General features: G+C 42.9%; 1 protein-coding gene across 1 annotated transcript; it reads left to right on the top strand.

Annotated features, from left to right (window-relative positions):
• The first annotated feature begins 1,673 nt into the window (after positions 1 to 1,673).
• Positions 1,674 to 23,509, top strand: LOC125379167 (zinc carboxypeptidase-like). The gene is made up of 11 exons (XM_048395258.1): positions 1,674 to 1,812; positions 2,567 to 2,648; positions 4,289 to 4,422; positions 7,699 to 7,795; positions 8,485 to 8,586; positions 10,782 to 10,886; positions 11,251 to 11,364; positions 18,487 to 18,577; positions 21,328 to 21,542; positions 22,650 to 22,737; positions 23,163 to 23,509. Exons 1-11 carry the CDS (start codon positions 1,712 to 1,714, stop codon positions 23,342 to 23,344), a joined length of 1,311 nt encoding a protein of 436 aa, XP_048251215.1. The 5' UTR covers positions 1,674 to 1,711; the 3' UTR covers positions 23,345 to 23,509.
• The last annotated feature ends 868 nt before the right edge of the window (positions 23,510 to 24,377 follow it).

Below are 24,377 nucleotides of genomic sequence, written 5' to 3'. Positions count from 1 at the left end.
TCAGCTGTTAAATTCAGAGATGACAGGATATCCTCTGCTTCATCCCCCACATGAGTGAATTGATTTAAAACTTCATCTGCTACTGTAGTCAAAATTTGGCTATATTGCATTAAACAACTACTTCTTTGGAACTAAGAGATAGATATCAACCATATTTGGTTGTAAGCATCCCTAGGTGTTGGGGATTCAAAATTGTACAAATGGTGGGGTTGACTCTCCAAGGGGGTGAGGGGCGGGGCCAAATAGGGGTTATTTGGCTATATTGCTTTAAAAAACCTTTTTCTTTGGAACTAAGAGATATATAGCAACCATATTTGGTTGTAAGCATTCTCCGGTGGTGAGGATTCAAAATTGTACAAATGGTGGGGCTGAACCCCCGAGGGGCCGAGGGGCGGGGCCAAATAGGGGTAATTTGGCGTTATTGCTTTAAACGACTTCTTCTCCCCACCGTATAAAATATGTACAATTGCTGAGTATAATGAGAGGAATGCACATATGCATCCAGGACTAGTCCTGTTCATCTGTCCGGCACTCCCAAAGGAGTTATAACCTTGACCATAACATGCAAACCGATATTATCCCCACCCTGAAATGAACAGATATATTGTATTCATTTGTTGGTTATGAAGAGAATAATACATTTATGCCAACAGGATTCACCCTGGGGTCCAGCCTTGCCTCTGGAAACTTAGATCAGGATCATAACATGACGGTTCAGATCTTCATGCTACATTTGTAGAGAAATACACGTTCATGCTGTCAGATTTGCCATCCACCCCTTTGAAATGCTGACAGAGTCAAACTTACGAAATATTTGCAGTATTATATACATGTACAATGCAAATGTATATTTTGTCATGATTGCGTCAATATCCAGGTGAGCGATACAGGCCCTCTTGTTTATGAATCGATATGTAGGCCATCGATGTATTCATACGCACGTTTTTGTGTGAAAAGGCTTAATATATTGGAAAGGGGGTTCTGTAGCATAAAGGTATCTGCGTCCTGGTATCTCAATGGGCTAGCACTACAAAACCGGCATTAGTCCGGACTATTACCAGTACACGCACGCATGCATGCACGTCGCTTACATGCTTGTGTTGTTGTTTAACGCCGCTTTAAGAATGCGATCGCGGTCTGGAAACCTTCAAGTCTGGACCAGACAATCACGTGATTGACATCATGAACATTGATCTATGCATTTGGGGTGAGTGCGTGAGTGAGTATTTTTTTAGGCCCCTTTAGCAATATTCAAGGAATATCACGGCTGGGGACACCGAAATGGGCTTCACACATTGTAGCCATGTCGGGAATCGAACCCGGGTCTTCGGCGTGACGAGCGAACGCTTTAACAACTAGGCTACCCGGCCTCCCTTCTACGCATTTGGGACACGAAGACATGCAATGAGCTAGGTCAGCGAGTCTGAAAACCCGATCCATCTAGTCGCCTCTTACGATAAGAATGAATTGCTGGGGATCTTAAACGCGACGGTAAACCTCCTACAAAGGATACAGTGGGCCAATTGAGTTCTGTCCTGTGATCTCAAATGACCTAAGTCGTCTGAGAAGCTGTTTATACGGGCAGTAAAGTAATAAAGTAATGTGACATTCGGGGGTTCAATGGAGTCTGACACGTTTACAGCCTAACTGCTACCTACCCCGGGTATATATAAAGGGGGGTGTCTGTGTCACCCCGTCCCGGGTTTCTGTGATGATGATGGAACTATTGATGTTCATTGGGTGGCTAGCTTTGACCGGTGGGGACACGCTGCCCAAGGAGGGGGCACTTCCCCAGAAGGTGACTTATGTCAAGTAAGTGTGAAGCCTTGTTATAATGTTTTAATTTCTTGTTTCAATGTTGTACCATGTATCGCGTTGTACGATATTAAGAATAAGCCGTTTATGATATGATTTGTTTTGGGGTTTTGGGTTGTTGTTTTTTGTTTGACGCCGCTATATTCCAGCTATATGATGGCGGTCTGTAAATAATCGAGTCTGGACCAGACCATCCACTGATTGATATCATGTGCATCAATCCAAGCAATTAAATTTTTTGTTTGTTTGTTATTTAACGCCTCACTCAGCAATGTTCCAGCTATATGACGGCGGTCTGTAAAATATTCGATTCTGGACCAGACAATCCAGTGATTGACATCATGAGCATCGATCCAAGCAATTGGGATCGATGACATGCATCAACCAAGTCAGCGAGCCTGACCACCCGATCCCGTTTGTTGCCTTTTACGACAAACATAGTCTCCTTTTACGGCAAGTATGGCTTGCTGAAGATCTATTCTACCCCGGAATCTTCACGGGTCGTAAATGATATGAAGAAAGATTGGTAGAAACTGACCGTTTGATTTTAAATAATTTATCCAAGAAATATCTTTAAAAATATTATATTTCAGACTGTTTCAAACAAAAGAAATTGTCTGTCACATTGTTCCAAGGTGTTTTCTTGCAATTAATTAAGCCAGGTAGTTTTAATTAAATAAATATCGGTTTTGCAGATTTAACTGAAAAATATGATCTTGTCTCAGCCGTAAAAAATTCCATTCCACTCCAGTCACCGCCTGCTTGCAGTAACTCCTCAAAACAAGGAACAGGCCGACTTTCTAGCCGAACTCGAGAACAGCGGTCACCTTGGGGTAGGTCTTGGTCACTGCATGAACTAGTATGTGTGACGTCGTGTATCGAAACACGTAACCGCGTATATGTTCGTAAGTATGGAAGAATTGTCTGAAAACAAACCGTCGGGCGGAACAAAGCACTTGAAAAAGTTCGGTTCCAAATTCAATTTAGCGGGGTTGATTCTACAGGTAACCTAGCTCTACATTGAAAACACAGTATGTTTATCTCCTAATTCACCTGATGAAGGAGTAAGCATATACTCCGAAACGTTGTGTTCCTCATAATAAAGAAGTTGACATCAATTAATTCACCTTTTACACTACTGCTTGAAAACTGCACCGCCACCACACCTGTCGAAAGAGGCGACTAACTGGATCGGGTGGTCAGGCTCGCTGACCTTGTTTGATGCATGTCATCGATCCCAATTGCGTTGATCGATGCTCATGATGTCGATCACTGGATTGTCTGGTCCAGACTCGATTACTTACAGACCGCCGTCATATAGCTGGAATATTGCTGAGTGCGGTGTCAAACAACAAACAAACAAACCAGCGAGCTTGCTTCATCAGACAACAAAACTACAAACATTATCAAAACGTTACTGGGCTGAAAGCAACCGTTTCGTGTTTGTGTCAGTCTAAGCCACCATCAAACGCGGATGTATACTTTCTTTTGCCCGGTAGTGTATGTTTGTGGTGTCGTGTATATGATATTGGGTGGGATTGTTGCGTGAATGTGGTGAGATAAATAAGAAGAAGAATGTTTTTTATACCTCACGTTGAAAATGCTGTGTTTATGAGTTTGTGTGCGACCGTGACACAAGTGTTTAACATTTGTACATTGTTTATGAGTTTATGGGTCTTCAGCAACCCATGCTTGCCGTAAAAGGCGACTAACGGGATCGGGTGGTCAGGCTCGCTGAATTGGTTGATGCATACCATCGTATCCCAATTGCGTGGATCGATGGTCATGTCAATCACCGGATTGTCTAGTCAAGATTCGATTATTTACAGACCGCCGTCATACAGCTGTAATATTGCTGAGTTCGGCGTTAAACAACAAACAAACAAAAACACATATTATGTATGTGTGTGTGCATTGGTGCCTCAGTGGTCTGGTTGATATAACGTCTGCCCGGAAAGCGAAGTGTCGGCGGTTGAATCCCCGGCCGCGGCTTACCAAAAGATGGCACTTGTTGTTACCCTGCCTGGCGCTCGGCAAAAAGGAGATACAACAAGGACGAGTGGGATCGGAGTCAGTATACCGTGTCTGAGTGGGGTAAGTATGTTAAACTGCGGCATGGTATGTCAGTTGTACACACGCACACGCAGAAACACAAACACACACACACATACATACATATATAATCTCACCTACTTGTAGCTTGCTCGGAAGGATTGGGGTCAGGTGCGTGCATTAAGAGATGCAACTATGTGCGTAAATGGCCGCGATGCGTAAATTTCAACGTTGTGTGTATCGGCGTGCATGCAAGCGTTGCAGTTATATCTTAATGAGAGCAGCTGGTGAGAGTGACTTTGTGAAGGCCTGTGTGCATTGTTTCTGTGAGGGTGTGTCTGTGATGGGGGTGGGGGTGTGAGCGGTGGGGCGAGGTCGGACAACACCACGTTGTGATATGTGTCAATCTATGTGTTGGCAGCTAGACGTGTGGATAGAGCCCCGGGTCAACCACCAGGGTCGGGTCAGGGTGCCTCCAGAGACCTACCAGAGATTCGTCGATCTCATCAACGCGGCGGGCATTCAGCATGAAGTTAAACATGAAAACATTCAGGAGTGAGTTCATTGACAGTTCATGAATGCATATTTTTCATAAATATTTCACGAAGCAACAATGTTCATTAATAGTTCATGAATGCATACTTTCATAAATATTTCATGAAGCAACGATGTTCATTAATAGTTCATGAATGCATACTTTCATAAATATTTCATGAAGCAACGATGTTCATTAATAGTTCATGAATGCATACTTTCATAAATATTTCATGAAGCAGCGATGTTCATTAATAGTTCATGAATGTATACTTTCAAAAATATTTCATGAAGCAACAATGTTCGTTAATAGCTCATGAATGCATACTTTTCATAAATATTTCATGAAGCAACGATGTTCGTTAATAGTTCATGAAATGCATACTTTTCATTAATATTTCATGAAGCAACTATGTTCATTAATAGTTCATGAATGCACACTTTCATAAATATTTCATGAAGCAACAATGTTCGTTAATAGCTCATGAATGCATACTTTCATAAATATTTCATGAAGCAACGATGTTCGTTAATAGTTCATGAAATGCATACTTTTCATTAATACTTCATGAAGCAACTATGTTCATTAATAGTTCATGAATGCACACTTTCATAAATATTTCATGAAGCAACAATGTTCGTTAATAGTTCATGAATGCATACTTTCATAAATATTTCATGAAGCAACGATGTTCATTAATAGTTCATGAATGCATACTTTCATAAATATTTCATGAAGCAACGATGTTCATTAATAGTTCATGAATGCATACTTTCATAAATATTTCATGAAGCAGCGATGTTCATTAATAGTTCATGAATGCATACTTTCAAAAATATTTCATGAAGCAACAATGTTCGTTAATAGCTCATGAATGCATACTTTTCATAAATATTTCATGAAGCAACGATGTTCGTTAATAGTTCATGAAATGCATACTTTTCATTAATATTTCATGAAGCAACTATGTTCATTAATAGTTCATGAATGCACACTTTCATAAATATTTCATGAAGCAACAATGTTCGTTAATAGCTCATGAATGCATACTTTTCATGAATATTTCATGAAGCAACGATGTTCATTAATAGTTCATGAATGCATATTTTCATGAAGCAACAATGTTCGTTAATAGTTCATGAATGCATACTTTCATAAATATTTCATGAAGCAACAATGTTCGTTAATAGTTCATGAATGCATACTTTCATAAATATTTCATGAAGCAACGATGTTCATTAATAGTTTATGAATGCATACTTTCATAAATATTTCATGAAGCAACAATGTTCATTAATAGTTCATGAAATGCATACTTTTCATTAATATTTCATGAAGCAACGATGTTCATTAAAAGTTCATGAATGCATACTTTCATAATATTTCATGAAGCAACGATGTTCATTAATAGTTTATGAATGCATATGTTTCATTAATATTTCATGAAGCAACGATGTTCGTTAATAGTTCATGAATGCATACTTTCATAAATATTTCATGAAGCAACAATGTTCGTTAATAGTTCATGAATGCATACTTTCATAAATATTTCATGAAGCAACGATGTTCATTAATAGTTCATGAATGCATACTTTCATAAATATTTCATGAAGCAACGATGTTCATTAATAGTTCATGAATGCATACTTTCATAAATATTTCATGAAGCAAGAATGTTCGTTAATAGTTCATGAATGCATACTCTCATAAATATTTCATGAAGCAAGAATGTTCGTTAATAGTTCATGAATGCATACTTTCATAAATATTTCATGAAGCAACAATGTTCGTTAATAGTTCATGAAATGCATACTTTTCATTAATATTTCATGAAGCAACTATGTTCATTAATAGTCCTAAATGCACACTTTCATAAATATTTCATGAAGCAACAATGTTTGTTAATAGCTCATGAATGCATACTTTTCATAAATATTTCATGAAGCAACGATGTTCATTAATAGTTCATGAATGCATATTTTCATGAAGCAACAATGTTCGTTAATAGTTCATGAATGCATACTTTCATAAATATTTCATGAAGCAACAATGTTCGTTAATAGTTCATGAATGCATACTTTCATAAATATTTCATGAAGCAACGATGTTCATTAATAGTTTATGAATGCATACTTTCATAAATATTTCATGAAGCAACGATGTTCATTAATAGTTTATGAATGCATACTTTCATAAATATTTCATGAAGCAACAATGTTAATTAATAGTTCATGAAATGCATACTTTTCATTAATATTTCATGAAGCAACGATGTTCATTAAAAGTTCATGAATGCATACTTTCATAATATTTCATGAAGCAACGATGTTCATTAATAGTTTATGAATGCATATGTTTCATTAATATTTCATGAAGCAACGATGTTCGTTAATAGTTCATGAATGCATACTTTCATAAATATTTCATGAAGCAACAATGTTCGTTAATAGTTCATGAATGCATACTTTCATAAATATTTCATGAAGCAACGATGTTCATTAATAGTTCATGAATGCATACTTTCATAAATATTTCATGAAGCAACGATGTTCATTAATAGTTCATGAATGCATACTTTCATAAATATTTCATGAAGCAAGAATGTTCGTTAATAGTTCATGAATGCATACTCTCATAAATATTTCATGAAGCAAGAATGTTCGTTAATAGTTCATGAATGCATACTTTCATAAATATTTCATGAAGCAACAATGTTCGTTAATAGTTCATGAATGCATATTTTTCATTAATATTTCATGAAGCAAGAATGTTCGGTAATAGTTCATGAAGGCATACTGTTCATTGATAGTACATGGAGACATAGAGTTCATTACTAGATCAAGAGGACATACCGTGTCGCCTTTGTTAATGGTTATTGGCGTCTCACAAGATTCAGTTCATCAATAGTTGATGAAGACATACAGGACGCCTTCGTTGATGATTAATGGCGTCTTAGAAAATTCAGTTCATTAACAGTGCATTCATTATTAATGCTTCATGAAGACGTACCACAATCAGAATTGCACTATATCATGAAGGTATCCTGAATTAATTTTATTTGTTTATTGATCTTTCTTTGTGTCGTATCGTGAACAAGATGTATGGTGAACCGCATTGAATTGTGATGTACGAGGGTATCGTTTCCCCTTCGCTTCATATTAAGTTTCAACCTTTTGTTATCTTATTACTTTTGTTGTTCTCACGTCTACATTGTTCTTACATCAGTCTATCACCCGATGAAGCATATACTCCGAAACGTTGTGTTCCTCATAATAACGTTTGACATTTCATATCAGTCTCCTGGACAATCCCCCACAAGAGAAGTCCTACAGCGGGGTCCAACACTACTTCAACGGCATAGTCGACCACACAAAATACAACGACCTCACTACGGTGAGTAGGGCTGACCGGGTCATCTCGGTGCCGTTACGTTAAAACATGTGATGTGACAAGCGCTGAGAGCACCGCGGCTTTTCTGTTTATACTTCCATCAACGCAAAAAAACACCCTTGACCTCAAGTAAGTTTATTGTCCCAGCACTACATAAGGACACTCCGCTTGTTTCGAACTGTGATACCTCGATATAATGAGGATCGTTCCTAGGAATTGGGGCACGGCTTGCCCAGTCGTCTAAGGCGCCGCGATTCGCTGTGCAGAGTTGCGTCCCTTGGGCACGCCAGAAACCTATGATTGTGGGTTCGAATCACGGTTCGCCCCAATCATGTTTCTAGGTTTGTCAGCACCATACCCGTGCTCGTGGGTTTCACCGAAGTGGTAAACGTGGAGACCTGCATCACTTCGGGCTTTCCTCCCACATTAAGCTGCCACGCCGCGATATGACTGGAATACTGTTAAAAGCGGCGTTAAACCCAACTCACTCACTCACTCACTCACTCCTAAGAATTTGCGTTGACGCGGTTACCCTGTCCTGAGTGATGACTTCACAATCCTAATGCTGCCCCACCCGTTTTCTCTTTCTGTTTCAGAACAATAATAATATGAATGTATTAATAATAGTAATAATAATAATGAATTAACGATGGTCCTCGTTTCAAAGCTGAAACATTCAAGATAACTTTCAGATCAACAACTACATCACCGGTTTCGCCAACAGCTTCAGCGGAGTGTCGACGGGGACCCTGGACCACACGACGTATGAGGGGAGATCGACCAGCTACATCCATGTACGTATAATGTATTCTGGTGTCACGATACGTCCATGGTAAACAAGTACGTGGTCACATCAACGTCAACCATAGGCCGACCCAGAGGGGAGATCGACCAGCTACATCCATGTACGTATAATGTATTCTGGTGTCACGATACGTCCATGGTAAACAAGTACGTGGTCACATCATGGTCAACCATAGGCCGACCCAGAGGGGAGATCGACCAGCTACATCCATGTACGTATAATGTATTCTGGTGTCACGATACGTCCATGGTAAACAAGTACGTGGTCACACCATGGTCAACCATAGGCCGACCCAGAGGGGAGATCGACCAGCTACATCCATGTACGTATAATGTATTCTGGTGTCACGATACGTCCATGGTAAACAAGTACGTGGTCACATCATGGTCAACCATAGGCCGACCCAGAGGGGAGATCGACCAGCTACATCCATGTACGTATAATGTATTCTGGTGTCACGATACGTCTATGGTAAACAAGTACGTGGTCACATCAACGTCAACCATAGGCCGACCCAGAGGGGAGATCGACCAGCTACATCCATGTACGTATAATGTATTCTGGTGTCACGATACGTCTATGGTAAACAAGTACGTGGTCACATCATGGTCAACCATAGGCCGACCCAGAGGGGAGATCGACCAGCTACATCCATGTACGTATAATGTATTCTGGTGTCACGATACGTCTATGGTAAACAAGTACGTGGTCACATCATGGTCAACCATAGGCCGACCCAGAGGTAGGTGGCCCCATCCCACCACGCCCCACCCCACCCCAGCCCTGGGTCCGCCCCTCCCCACCCCACCCTACCCCTCCCTCCCTTTTTGAAAACCAATTTTAGTATATTGTAGCCAGTAAAATTATCTGAGAGAGGATTTTGATATTTGGACACCTCTTTAAAAAATGCCTGGATCCGCCCTTGTCAACGTTGCAACCACGTGACCACAATGTCCAGCCAGTGGATAAGAAAAGAAAACATCAAGTGTTAATATTGATAAAAAAAATAATAAGTACTTAGATCGAAAAGAAATAATCTATGAATATTAATATATTAAAGAAATATTTCAAGCTGAATACTCAACTAACTGTGATCTTGGTCATCGTTAACTCTCAATTTATGGAGACCCAAAAACAATACTAAGTGTTTCATGGATCAGTGACTCGAAATGGAGAAGGATGTCGTCACACGCATCCGTTGACAAAGGTGCACTCGTCATATAAACAGTAGTTTTGTTTGATTGTTTATTTGTTGTTTAACGCCACACTCAGCAATATTCCAGCTATATGACGGCGGTGTAAACTGTAGTAACGACACACAAATCAACAACACACAATTTAATTATCTTTAAGGACCTTACAGATGGATTGAATTATCGATGTATTTAAATGCGGAATATGACGAGCTAAAATATAAACAATTAAACTCCGCTACAGGTTTGGCTTTGGCTCTATATCGATTTAAACAAAAAAGAGACAAGTATTCATCATTCTGCTGAAATACTATTGCAATAGGTGTACAACTATTGAACAAATATTGCATTAGTTTTGTAGCAACTGCTAAACTATTGCAATCGTAGTCCAGTGTTTGTTTGTTGTTTAACGCCGCAATTTTCCAGCTATATGACAGCGGTCTGTAAATACTCGAGTCTGGACCAAACTATCCAGTGATTGAGATCATGATCAATTATCTACGTTTGTTTGTTTGTTGTTTAACGCCGCACTCAGCAATATTCTATCTATATGACGGCGGTCCGTAAATGCTCGAGTCTGGACCAGACAATCCAGTGATTGACATCATGAGCATCAATCTGCGCAGTTGGGATACGATGACATTCATCGACCACCCGATCGCCTCTTACGACAAGCATGGCTTGCTGAAGACCAATTGTCACCCGGATCTTCACGGGTCTACGTAATTAGGATGCGATGACATGCAACAACCACGTCAGGGAGCCTGTCCACCCGATTCACGTTATTCGCCTCTTACGACAAACATAGACGCCATTGACGGCAAGCATGGGTTGCTGAAGACCCGTTCTAACACGCTACTGGAATATTGCTGAAAAAGGCCTTAAATACATACTCTCATGCATGTTCGTTTAAATAACATGGAAAATATCAACCAAAATGGAAAAAAACCACTGAGTATATTTATTTAAATTTAATAATTTTTTCTTTCAGATTAACAACCCCAATGTTTCTGGCAAGAAGCGTATCTTCATCGAAGCCGGGATTCACGCCAGAGAATGGGTTTCACCTGCCTCCTCGATGTACTTTGTAGACAGGGTGAGTAAGTTTGGAGAGAGGTTGCGTCCAACTTTGAAGATAGGGTGAGTCCAACTTTGTACACAGAGTGCGTAGGGGCGGTCGGGTAGCCTAGTGGTTAAAGCTTTCGCTCGTCACGCTGAAGACCCGGGCTCGATTCCCGACATGGGTACAATGTGTGAAGCCCATTTCTGGTGTCCCCCGCCGTGATATTGCTGGAATATTGCTAAAAGCGGCGTAAAACCATACTCACTCACTCACTCACTCACAGACTGGGTACCCCCACCCCTGCTGCCAATGCCACTGTGCCAGACAGTCAGCGGCACTCGGGTTTCTTTTAGCTTTCTCCAATATCTGGGCTCCAACGACTTCTGTTTCTCTACAGATGCTTCACGAACGATCCATCCCCGGCAGTCAGGCCGAATTTTTGTACAACAACTTTGAGTGGTACATCGTTCCTGTCACCAACCCTGATGGGTATACCTACACACACGCCACTGTAAGTACATCGTCCTTGTCACCAACCCTGATGGGTATACCTACACACACACCACTGTTAGTACATCGTCCTTGTCACCAACCCTGAAGGGTATACCTACACACACGCTACTCACTGTAAGTACATCGTCCTTGTCACCAGGTCTGATGGGTATACCTACACACACGCTACTCACTGTAAGTACATCGTCCTTGTCACCAACCCTGATGGGTATACCTACACACATGCCACTGTAAGTACATCGTCCTTGTCACCAACCCTGATGGGTATACCTACACACACACCACTGTAAGTACATCGTCCTCGTGACCAGGTCTGATGGATATACCTACACACACACCACTGTAGGTACATCGTCCTTGTCACCAACCCTGATGGGTATACCTACACACACGCCAGTGTAAGTACATCGTCCTTGTCACCAGGTCTGAAGAGTATACCTACACACACCACTGTAAGTACATCGTCCTCGTCACCAGGTCTGATGGATATACCTACACACACATCACTGTAAGTACATCGTCCTTGTCACCAACCCTGATGGGTATACCTACACACACATCACTGTAAGTACATCGTCCTTGTCACCAACCCTGAAGGGTATACCTACACACACACCACTGTAAGTACATCGTCCTTGTCACCAACTCTGATTGGTATACCTACACACACCACTGTAAGTACATCGTCCTTGTCACCAACTCTGATGGATATACCTACACACACACCACTGGAAGTACATCGTCCTTGTCACCAACCCTGAAGGGTATACCTACACACACACCACTGTTAGTACATCGTCCTTGTCACCAACCCTGATGGGTATACACACACATACCACTGTAAGTACATCGTCCTTGTCGCCAACCCTGATGGGTATACCTACACACATACACCACTGTAAGTACATCGTCCTTGTCACCAACCCTGAAGGGTATACCTACACACACACCACTGTAAGTACATCGTCCTTGTCACCAACCCTGAAGGGTATACCTACACACACACCACTGTTAGTACATCGTCCTTGTCGCCAACCCTGATGGGTATACCTACACACACACCACTGTAAGTACATCGTCCTTGTCGCCAACCCTGATGGGTATACCTACACACACGCTACTGTAAGTACATCGTCCTTGTCACAAACCCCGATGGGTATACCTACACACACACCACTGTAAGTACATCGTCCTTGTCACAAACCCCGATGGGTATACCTACACACACACCACTGTAAGTACATCGTCCTTGTCACCACCTCTGATGGATATACCTACACACACACCACTGTAAGTACATCGTCCTTGTCACCAACTCTGATGGATATACCTACACACACACCACTGTAAGTACATCGTCCTTGTCACCAACTCTGATGGATATACCTACACACACACCACTGTAAGTACATCGTCCTTGTCACCAACCCTGATGGGTATACCTACACTCACACCACTGTAAGTACATCGTCCTTGTCACCAACCCTGATGGGTATACCTACACACACACCACTGTAAGTACATCGTCCTTGTCACCAACCCTGAAGGGTATACCTACACACACACCACTGTAAGTACATCGTCCTTGTCACAAACCCCGATGGGTATACCTACACACACACCACTGTAAGTACATCGTCCTTGTCACAAACTCTGATGGGTATACCTACACACACCACTGTAAGTACATCGTCCTTGTCACCAACCCTGAAGGGTATACCTACACACACCACTGTTAGTACATCGTCCTTGTCACCAACCCTGAAGGGTATACCTACACACACACCACTGTTAGTACATCGTCCTTGTCACCAACCCTGATGGGTATACCTACACACACCACTGTAAGTACATCGTCCTTGTCACCAACCCTGAAGGGTATACCTACACACACACCACTGTTAGTACATCGTCCTTGTCACCAACCCTGATGGGTATACACACACACACCACTGTAAGTACATCGTCCTTGTCGCCAACCCTGATGGGTATACCTACACACATACACCACTGTAAGTACATCGTCCTTGTCACCAACCCTGAAGGGTATACCTACACACACACCACTGTTAGTACATCGTCCTTGTCGGCAACCCTGATGGGTATACCTACACACACACCACTGTAAGTACATCGTCCTTGTCGCCAACCCTGATGGGTATACCTACACACATACACCACTGTAAGTACATCGTCCTTGTCACCAACCCTGAAGGGTATACCTACACACACACCACTGTAAGTACATCGTCCTTGTCACAAACCCCGATGGGTATACCTACACACACACCACTGTAAGTACATCGTCCTTGTCACAAACCCCGATGGGTATACCTACACACACACCACTGTAAGTACATCGTCCTTGTCACCAACCCTGAAGGGTATACCTACACACACACCACTGTAAGTACATCGTCCTTGTCACCAACCCTGATGGGTATACCTACACACACACCACTGTAAGTACATCGTCCTTGTCGCCAACCCTGATGGGTATACCTACACACACACCACTGTAAGTACATCGTCCTTGTCACCAACCCCGATAGGTATACCTACACACACACCACTGTAAGTACATCATCCTTGTCACAAACCCCGATGGGTATACCTACACACACACCACTGTAAGTACATCGTCCTCGTCACAAACCCCGATGGGTATACCTACACACACACCACTGTAAGTACATCGTCCTTGTCACCAACTCTGATGGATATACCTACACACGCACCACTGTAAGTACATCGTCCTTGTCACCAACCCTGATGGGTATACCTACACACACACCACTGTAAGTACATCGTCCTTGTCACCAACCCTGATGGGTATACCTACACACACACCACTGTAAGTACATCGTCCTTGTCGCCAACCCTGATGGGTATACCTACACACACACCACTGTAAGTACATCGTCCTTGTCACCAACCCCGATAGGTATACCTACACACACACCACTGTAAGTACATCATCCTTGTCACAAACCCCGATGGGTATACCTACACACACACCACTGTAAGTACATCGTCCTCGTCACAAACCCCGATGGGTATACCTACACACACACCACTGTAAGTACATCGTCCTTGTCACCAACTCTGATGGATATACCTACACACGCACCACTGTAAGTACATCGTCCTTGTCACCAACCCTGATGGGTATACCTACACACACACCACTGTAAGTACATCGTCCTTGTCACCAACCCTGATGGGTATACCTACACACACACCACTGTAAGTACATCGTCCTTGTCGCCAACCCTGATGGGTATACCTACACACACACCACTGTAAGTACATCGTCCTTGTCACCAACCCTGAAGGGTATACCTACACACACACCACTGTAAGTACATCGTCCTTGCCACAAACCCCGATGGGTATACCTACACACACACCACTGTAAGTACATCGTCCTTGTCACCAACTCTGGTGGATATACCTACACACACACCAGTGTAAGTACATCGTCCTTGTCACAAACCCCGATGGGTATACCTACACACACACCACTGTAAGTACATCGTCCTTGTCACCAACTCTGATGGATATACCTACACACACACCACTGTAAGTACATCGTCCTTGTCACCAACTCTGATGGATATACCTACACACACACCACTGTAAGTACATCGTCCTTGTCACCAACCCTGATGGGTATACCTACACACACACCACTGTAAGTACATCGTCCTTGTCGCCAACCCTGATGGGTATACCTACACACACACCACTGTAAGTACATCGTCCTTGTCACCAACCCTGAAGGGTATACCTACACACACCACTGTAAGTACATCGTCCTTGTCACCAACTCTGATGGATATACCTACACACACACCACTGTAAGTACATCGTCCTTGTCACCAACCCTGAAGGGTATACCTACACACACACCACTGTTAGGACATCGTCCTTGTCACCAACCCTGATGGGTATACACACACACACACCACTGTAAGTACATCGTCCTTTTCGCCAACCCTGATGGGTATACCTACACACATACACCACTGTAAGTACATCGTCCTTGTCACCAACCCTGAAGGGTATACCTACACACACACCACTGTAAGTACATCGTCCTTGTCACCAACCCTGAAGGGTATACCTACACACACACCACTGTTAGTACATCGTCCTTGTCGGCAACCCTGATGGGTATACCTACACACACACCACTGTAAGTACATCGTCCTTGTCGCCAACCCTGATGGGTATACCTACACACATACACCACTGTAAGTACATCGTCCTTGTCACCAACCCTGAAGGGTATACCTACACACACACCACTGTAAGTACATCGTCCTTGTCACAAACCCCGATGGGTATACCTACACACACACCACTGTAAGTACATCGTCCTTGTCACAAACCCCGATGGGTATACCTACACACACACCACTGTAAGTACATCGTCCTTGTCACCAACTCTGATGGGTATACCTACACACACCACTGTAAGTACATCGTCCTTGTCACCAACTCTGATGGATATACCTACACACACACCACTGTAAGTACATCGTCCTTGTCACCAACCCTGAAGGGTATACCTACACACACACCACTGTTAGGACATCGTCCTTGTCACCAACCCTGATGGGTATACACACACACACACCACTGTAAGTACATCGTCCTTGTCGCCAACCCTGATGGGTATACCTACACACATACACCACTGTAAGTACATCGTCCTTGTCACCAACCCTGAAGGGTATACCTACACACACACCACTGTAAGTACATCGTCCTTGTCACCAACCCTGAAGGGTATACCTACACACACACCACTGTTAGTACATCGTCCTTGTCGGCAACCCTGATGGGTATACCTACACACACACCACTGTAAGTACATCGTCCTTGTCGCCAACCCTGATGGGTATACCTACACACATACACCACTGTAAGTACATCGTCCTTGTCACCAACCCTGAAGGGTATACCTACATACACACCACTGTAAGTACATCGTCCTTGTCACAAACCCCGATGGGTATACCTACACACACACCACTGTAAGTACATCGTCCTTGTCACAAACCCCGATGGGTATACCTACACACACACCACTGTAAGTACATCGTCCTTGTCACAAACCCCGATGGGTATACCTACACACACACCACTGTAAGTACATCGTCCTTGTCACCAACTCTGGTGGATATACCTACACACACACCACTGTAAGTACATCGTCCTTGTCACCAACTCTGGTGGATATACCTACACACACACCACTGTAAGTACATCGTCCTTGTCACCAACTCTGATGGATATACCTACACACACACCACTGTAAGTACATCGTCCTTGTCACCAACTCTGATGGGTATACCTACACACACACCACTGTAAGTACATCGTCCTTGTCGCCAACCCTGAAGGGTATACCTACACACACACCACTGTAAGTACATCGTCCTTGTCGCCAACCCTGATGGGTATACCTACACACACACCACTGTAAGTACATCGTCCTTGTAACCAACCCTGAAGGGTATACCTACACACACATCACTGTAAGTACATCGTCCTTGTCACAAACCCCGATGGGTATACCTACACACACACCACTGTAAGTACATCGTCCTTGTCACCAACTCTGATGGATATACCTACACACACACCACTGTAAGTACATCGTCCTTGTCACCAACCCTGAAGGGTATACCTACACACACACCACTGTAAGTACATCGTCCTTGTCACCAACTCTGATGGATATACCTACACACACACCACTGTAAGTACATCGTCCTTGTCACCAACTCTGGTGGATATACCTACACACACACCACTGTAAGTACATCGTCCTTGTCACCAACCCTGATGGGTACACACACACACACACACACACACACACCACTGTAAGTACATCGTCCTTGTCACCAACTCTGGTGGATATACCTACACACACACCACTGTAAGTACATCGTCCTTGTCACCAACCCTGATGGGTACACACACACATACACCACTGTAAGTACATCGTCCTTGTCACCAACTCTGATGGATATACCTACACACACACCACTGTAAGTACATCGTCCTTGTCACCAACTCTGATGGGTACACACACACACACACCACTGTAAGTACATCGTCCTTGTCACCAGGTCTGATGGATATACCTACACACACACCACTGTAAGTACATCGTCCTTGTCACCAGGTCTGATGGGTATACCTACACACACACCACTGTAAGTACATCGTCCTTGTCACCAACCCTGATGGGTATACCTACACACACACCACTGTAAGTACATCGTCCTTGTCACCAACTCTGATGGGTATACCTACACACACACTACTGTAAGTACATCGTCCTTGTCACCAACTCTGATGGATATACCTACACACACACCACTGTAAGTACATCGTCCTTGTCACCAACTCTGATGGATATACCTACACACACATCACTGTAAGTACATCGTCCTTGTCACCAACTCTGATGGATATACCTACACACACACCACTGTAAGTACATCGTCCTTGTCACCAACTCTGATGGATATACCTACACACACACCACTGTAAGTACATCGTCCTTGTCACCAACTCTGATGGGTACACACACACACACACCACTGTAAGTACATCGTCCTTGTCACCAACTCTGGTGGATATACCTACACACACACCACTATAAGTACATCGTCCTTGTCACCAACTCTGATGGATATACCTACACACACACCACTGTAAGTACATCGTCCTTGTCACCAACTCTGGTGGATATACCTACACACACACCACTGTAAGTACATCGTCCTTGTCACCAACTCTGATGGGTATACCTACACACACATCACTCTAAGTACATCGTCCTTGTCACAAACCCTGATGGGTACACACACACACACACACACACACACACATTCACACACACACACACACACACACACACACACACACACACACACACACACACACACACACACACACACACACACACACACACACACACACACACACACACACACACACACACACACACACACACACACCCTGGTGTATACCTTTACTTAAGCCTCATCTATCCACCTATCCAGTGTACATGCCATGGTCACATTGCTGTGTTCTCCAGGACCGTCTGTGGAGGAAGAACAGGAACACCTGCAGTTCCATCTTCGGCCGCGGTGTGGACCTGAACAGAAACTGGGATGCCAATTTTGGAGGTATTGTTCATGTCAATAGTGTCTTTTGCAAATATCACAACGACCCTTAAACGGTGAAGACCGCATCCGTGGTCTAGTGGTAGAGCGTCCGCCCGGAGAGCGGAAGGTCCGGGGTTCGATCCCCGGCCGCGTCATACCAAAAGACGTTAAAAGATGGTACTTGTTGTTACCCCGTCTGCCGCTCGGCATTAAGGGGCTAAAACAAGGACTGGTCGCCTCGGAGTCAGTATACTGTGCCTGAGTGGGGTATTCATGTTAAACTGCGGCATGATATCTCAGTGTGCTAGCACTATAAATCGGCATCAGTCCGGACTAGTACAAGCACACACACACACACACACACACACACACACACACACACACACACACACACACACACACACACACACACACACACACACACACACACACACACACACACACACACACACACACACACGTGCATGCACGTCGCTATATAAGTGCAATAATCTTGGATGCGACCTTAAACCCAATTTCACCTCACCTCACCTCACCTCACCTCACCTCACCTCACCTTAAACGGTGTAGCTGTACCGGGTCCAACACAGGTGGAAATGGGGAGCGAGTGTTGCCTTATGTCTTAGGGGGAAGATTCTGATTAGAATAGGTTCAGAGGGGACTAACGGGATCGGGTGGACAAGCTCGCTTACTTGGTTGATGCATGTCATCATATCCCAATTGCGTGGATCGATGCTCATGATGTCAATCACTGGATTGTCTGGTCCAAGCTCGATTATTTACAGACCGACGGTATAGCTGTAATATTGCTGAGTGCGGCGTAAAGCAACAAACAAATAAACAGACACTGGACTACGGCTGCAATAGTTTGGCAATTGTTACAAAACTGATGCAATTTTTGTTCAATAGTTGAACACCTTTTGCCGTAGTATTTCAGTAGAATGATGGACCCGTCAGGAACCGGGGTAGGAAAGGTCATCAGTAGCCCATGCTTGCCGTAAAAGGCGACTATGCTTGTCGTAAGAGGCGACTAACGGGATCGGTGGTCAGGCTCACTGACTTGGTTGATGCATGTCATCGTATCCCGATTGCGTGGATCGATGCTCATGATGTCAGTCACTGGATTGTCTGGTTACAGACCGCCGTGATATAGCTGGAATATTGCTGAGTGCGGCGTTAAACAACAAACAGACAAATCAGTAGAATGATGTTTACTTGTCTCTCAACAACAAACAACAAATCTTTGGGGGATGCAATCACACAAAAAATACAGCCGGGCTTACCAATACGTCCATTCTCTTCTTCTTTATACAGTAAACTACGGTTATAACGAACACACTTATAACGAACTGACGGATATAACGAACAACTTTTTTGGTCCCGACTTTTTGCTGTAGTTATGCTGTATATATGCTTATAACGAACTACGGTTAAAACGAACTAAAATTAGTAGTCCCTTTGAGTTCGTTATAACCGTACTTTACTGTATTATCAAGACCATATATGAATTAGTTGGTTGCTTCAAATAGGAGATAAACAGTATGTACAGTAAAGTACGGTTATAACGAACTCAAAGGGACTGCTAATTTTAGTTCGTTTTAACCGTAGTTCGTTATAAGCATATATACAGCATAACTACAGCAAAAAGTCGGGACCAAAAAAATTGTTAGTTATATCCGTCTGTTCGTTATAAGCGTGTTCGTTATAACCGTAGTTTACTGTGTTTTCAGATTTGCAGGTGTGTTAAGTATAATAATTCGATGCAATGTATATTATTTAAAGTGTAATGCATCGGAATACTCACTCAAAAACACCCACCAATTTTAAAACGATTATTGTTTGTAAATACAAATATTTTATACTGATAATGTTTTCTTATTAAAATTGGATCTTCATGCTCGCTACCGCTACACGAACATCTGAGGACCTCCCGTTACAGGTCAGGTCATGTCGCGAACTTTGACCGACCAATGAAATGGAAACAGGAAGTCAACATCAGCCAATCAGAAACAGCTTTCTCAAGCTTCAAGGCACTAATTTTAAAATGGCGGCTTCCATTCCTTACTAAGCTTTGCAAAATATGTTCTCAATTCAAAATTTGAATTTGTACACCTTATATAGAAAATTTTGGTATGTATAACGGAAGGCCGAGATGGTATGGCTGTACTTCCCGAGGGCTATGGAAAGTCGCTTCCATTCCAGACTACGCTTTTAAAATGTTAACAAGGATCTCGATTCAAAATTTGAAACTGAACAAATTTATAGACAATTCTGGAATGTCAAATAGATGGTCGAGAATGCATGGCTGCACTTCCCCGTGCTTTAGCAAGTTTCCACCGTTTCAAAAGTTGATCCTATTGAAGCGAGATTATTTTTGACGGAATCGGTCGTACAGCTCTTAACTGTCGTTAGAAATAACCCGTGTTTATCTGTGCGTGGTTGCATGATCAGAAAACACACCCAGACTGTAACTTTCGCGATCTCGTAAGCGACGCTCTTGTCGGTCGGGTGAAAGGTCGTTCTGACACGACCTGTAAAGGGATGTCCTCAGATCCTTGTGTTGTGGCGAGCACTAAGATCTGATTTTAATGAGACTGAAATCTCTCTTGCACTCTTTCCACATGTTCTCATCGAATTACATAAGGTCACTCTGGAATGCAATGACGTCAGTGATATTGATATTGATATTGATATTGATATGTAATGACGGTTTGGTTTTTTAGTCTTCAGTAGTGTATATATCGAGGGATGTGTTTTGTCTTCCTCTCCAGGCACCGGATCTTCCTCCAGCTGTTTTTCCGACACCTTCCGCGGCGCCAGCGTCTTCTCCGAGGCGGAAACGAGAAATATCCGAGACTGGGTCTCCAGTATCCAGAGCAACGAGGGCCCCATCTCCGCCTACCTCTCCATCCACTCCTACTCCCAGTACCTTCTCGTGCCCTACGGATACGCCGAGAACACCGTGCCGGATAATAATGCTGAGATTGTACGTATCTGGTGTGGTCTGCTTGATGCAGCGGAGAGCGGATTGTCGGTAGTTCGATCCCCGGCCGCGTCATACCAAAAGACGTTGAAAGATGGTACTTGTTATTACCCTGCCTATCGCTCGGCACATAGTGGATAAAACAAGGACTGGTCGGCTCGGAGCCAGTTTAATGTGTCTGAGTGGGATATCCTTGTTAAACTGCGGCGTGGTATCTCAGTGGGGTAGCACCTGCATAATTCCGGACTGGTATAAGCGCGCACACACACACACGCACGCACGCACGTACGTCTCTAAATAAATGCAATACTTTTGAAAGCGATGTCAAACCCAATGGAATGTTTAAATTTGAAATTTACTCGATATTCACATGACCGCGAAACTGACGTTCATATGAAAGAAACAATTTGACGTTCAAACGTTATTAACGCAACTGTATTTTTGAAATGACGTAAACATCGACGGACCAGTTCATGGGAGTTCCCTAGCACGAATACACACAGAAGCCACAAGGGAAAATTCCAATATATCCAAAATATACAATTTTGTATATTTGGTATTTCCAAAAATACACAAGTTTGTATATTTGATATGACCCCAAAAATACAATTTTGAATATTTGGTATTTCCAAAAATATACAGTTTTGTATATTTGGCATATACAAAGGATATCCAATGTTTGCATATAGGGATAGATCATTGCTTTATTCAGTTTCGTTTTACTTTAGTAAGGAATTCTTTTGTTTCATACAGTATGTGGTGTATTGAAAATATTGAAAAGTATGTACCGGACAGTATTCTTGTGTATGTGGGGCGGTCGGGTAGCCTAGTGGTTAAAGCGTTCGCTCGTCACGCCGATGACCCGGGTTCGATTCCCGACATGGGTACAATGTGTGAAGCCCATTTTTGGTGTGCCCCGCCGTGATATTGCTGGAATATTGCTAAAAGCTGCGTAAAACCACTTCAGGCTTTCCTCCCACATTAAGCTGGCGATATGACTGGAATAATGTTAAAAGCGGCGTTAAACCCAACTCACTCACTCACTAATTCATCTCTCATCACCTCATGTCTCATCATCATCTCTATATCTCACTACGAATCTCTCCTCAGAGGAGGATCACGAACCTCGCCAAGGATGCCATCAGGAACCTCCCCTACCAGAAGGAGTACGTTGTAGGAACAGCACCTGAGATACTCTGTAAGTGCTGCCTTACCTATTTGTTTCATTCGTCACCGACAGGGACAAGCAGAATGACGCCTCCTTGTCATCACTAAAAGTACTTGCACCGTTGTTGTTGGTGGTGTTGTTGTTGTTGTTGTCTACAGATTAAATTGAATCAATCACATTAGTTACAAAAGGGACAGAGAATAATGATATAAATGATTTCGTTAGAATTATCAAAAAGGTCAAGATCAGGTTTGTTGGCCTCGATATGTCTGAGAATGTATACAGGCCTATTCCTAAGAATGTTGTACTTATCATTTTCCCTCTACATATTCTGGGTCGTCCCATGGATGGACTTTTATCATCATCATCATCATCATCATCATCATCATCATTTCTATTATTATTATTATTATTATTATTATTATTATTATTATTATCGGCCCCTGTGCTTGCAGACGTTGCATCCGGGACGTCCTCAGATTGGGCCCGCCTCAACGCCAACATCCCGTACGCCATGACCTACGAGATGAGACCCGACGCCAACGCCAACTCCGGGTTTGAGCTTCCGGCCAGTGAGATCATCCCAACCGGCGAGGACCTCTGGGTGTCCATGCACGCCATTGTGTCGGAGTTGTAGCCTACAGCCCCTGCCCGCACCCCAGACTAAATCTCGCCTCCACTCCCTGTGATATAACCCTGACACACGATTGTTTTTTACTATTTTACCTATATATATTGCTTATGTGTTGCAATGATTGTGTCGAGAAAGTGTCAATAGTTTCGGAATAAAACTGTTTCATAATTTGTTTCGTTATTTCGACGGTTTATATGGGAAAGGAAACCCAGAAATAATATTTGAAATAAAGTTTCCTGGATCTTTTTAACCAGAGGTGAAAACATGAATGCGTGAATATTTGTTGCTTGAAGCTGCAGCCAGCAATATCCAATCTGTAACACGATGTAACACGATGTAACACGACGGCCTGCAAATAACAGTGACCCGAACAGGAACACCAGTAGCAACAAGCATGTCGTGACATCCATGTGATAACGCTTGACAAATAGATCTTCATTTTAGTCGGACCCGTGAAGATCCGGATTAGGATAGGTCTTCAGAGGCGACAAACGGGATCGGGTGGTCAGGTTCGCTGACTTGGTTGATGCATGTCATCGAATCCCAGTTGCGTGGATTGATGCTCATTATGTCAATCACTGGATTATCTCGTCCATACTCGATTATTTACTTTCCGCTGTCATATATATAGCTGGAATATTGCTGAGTGCCGTTAAACAGCAAAGAAACAACAACAACAAACTAAGCATGCAGCTTTGTCATAGGTGCGGGCGAAACGATTGTAGTTTTGACCGAGGAGGTTTGAATTACTTTAAACCCATAATATATATTAATTACTTCCATTTGTTTCCTTTCTTATGAATTGATTGTATTTGTTTTCTGACATACTTTGAAAACGCATATTCGAATTTATATAACAGTTGGCAAACTAGCCACAAGAATTAAATACTAAGTCGTTCTGGGTATTTAGTAAGAGATAATCAAACACAACAATGTCGTCGTTAGGTTTTTGAATCTCATTTGTTGTGTTCCGAGAAACTGAAACTGTCAAAATCGTTGTCTTGTCATTCATTTCGAGTTGAATTATGTCTGGTTG

The sequence above is a fragment of the Haliotis rufescens genome, unplaced genomic scaffold, assembly GCF_023055435.1.
Source record: "Haliotis rufescens isolate VD_foot unplaced genomic scaffold, xgHalRufe1.0.p SCAF_14, whole genome shotgun sequence".
NCBI classification, from domain to species: domain Eukaryota; kingdom Metazoa; phylum Mollusca; class Gastropoda; order Lepetellida; family Haliotidae; genus Haliotis; species Haliotis rufescens.
The sequence above is the reverse complement of the archived record's forward strand: the minus strand, read 5'-3'. Positions and strand labels throughout refer to the sequence as shown.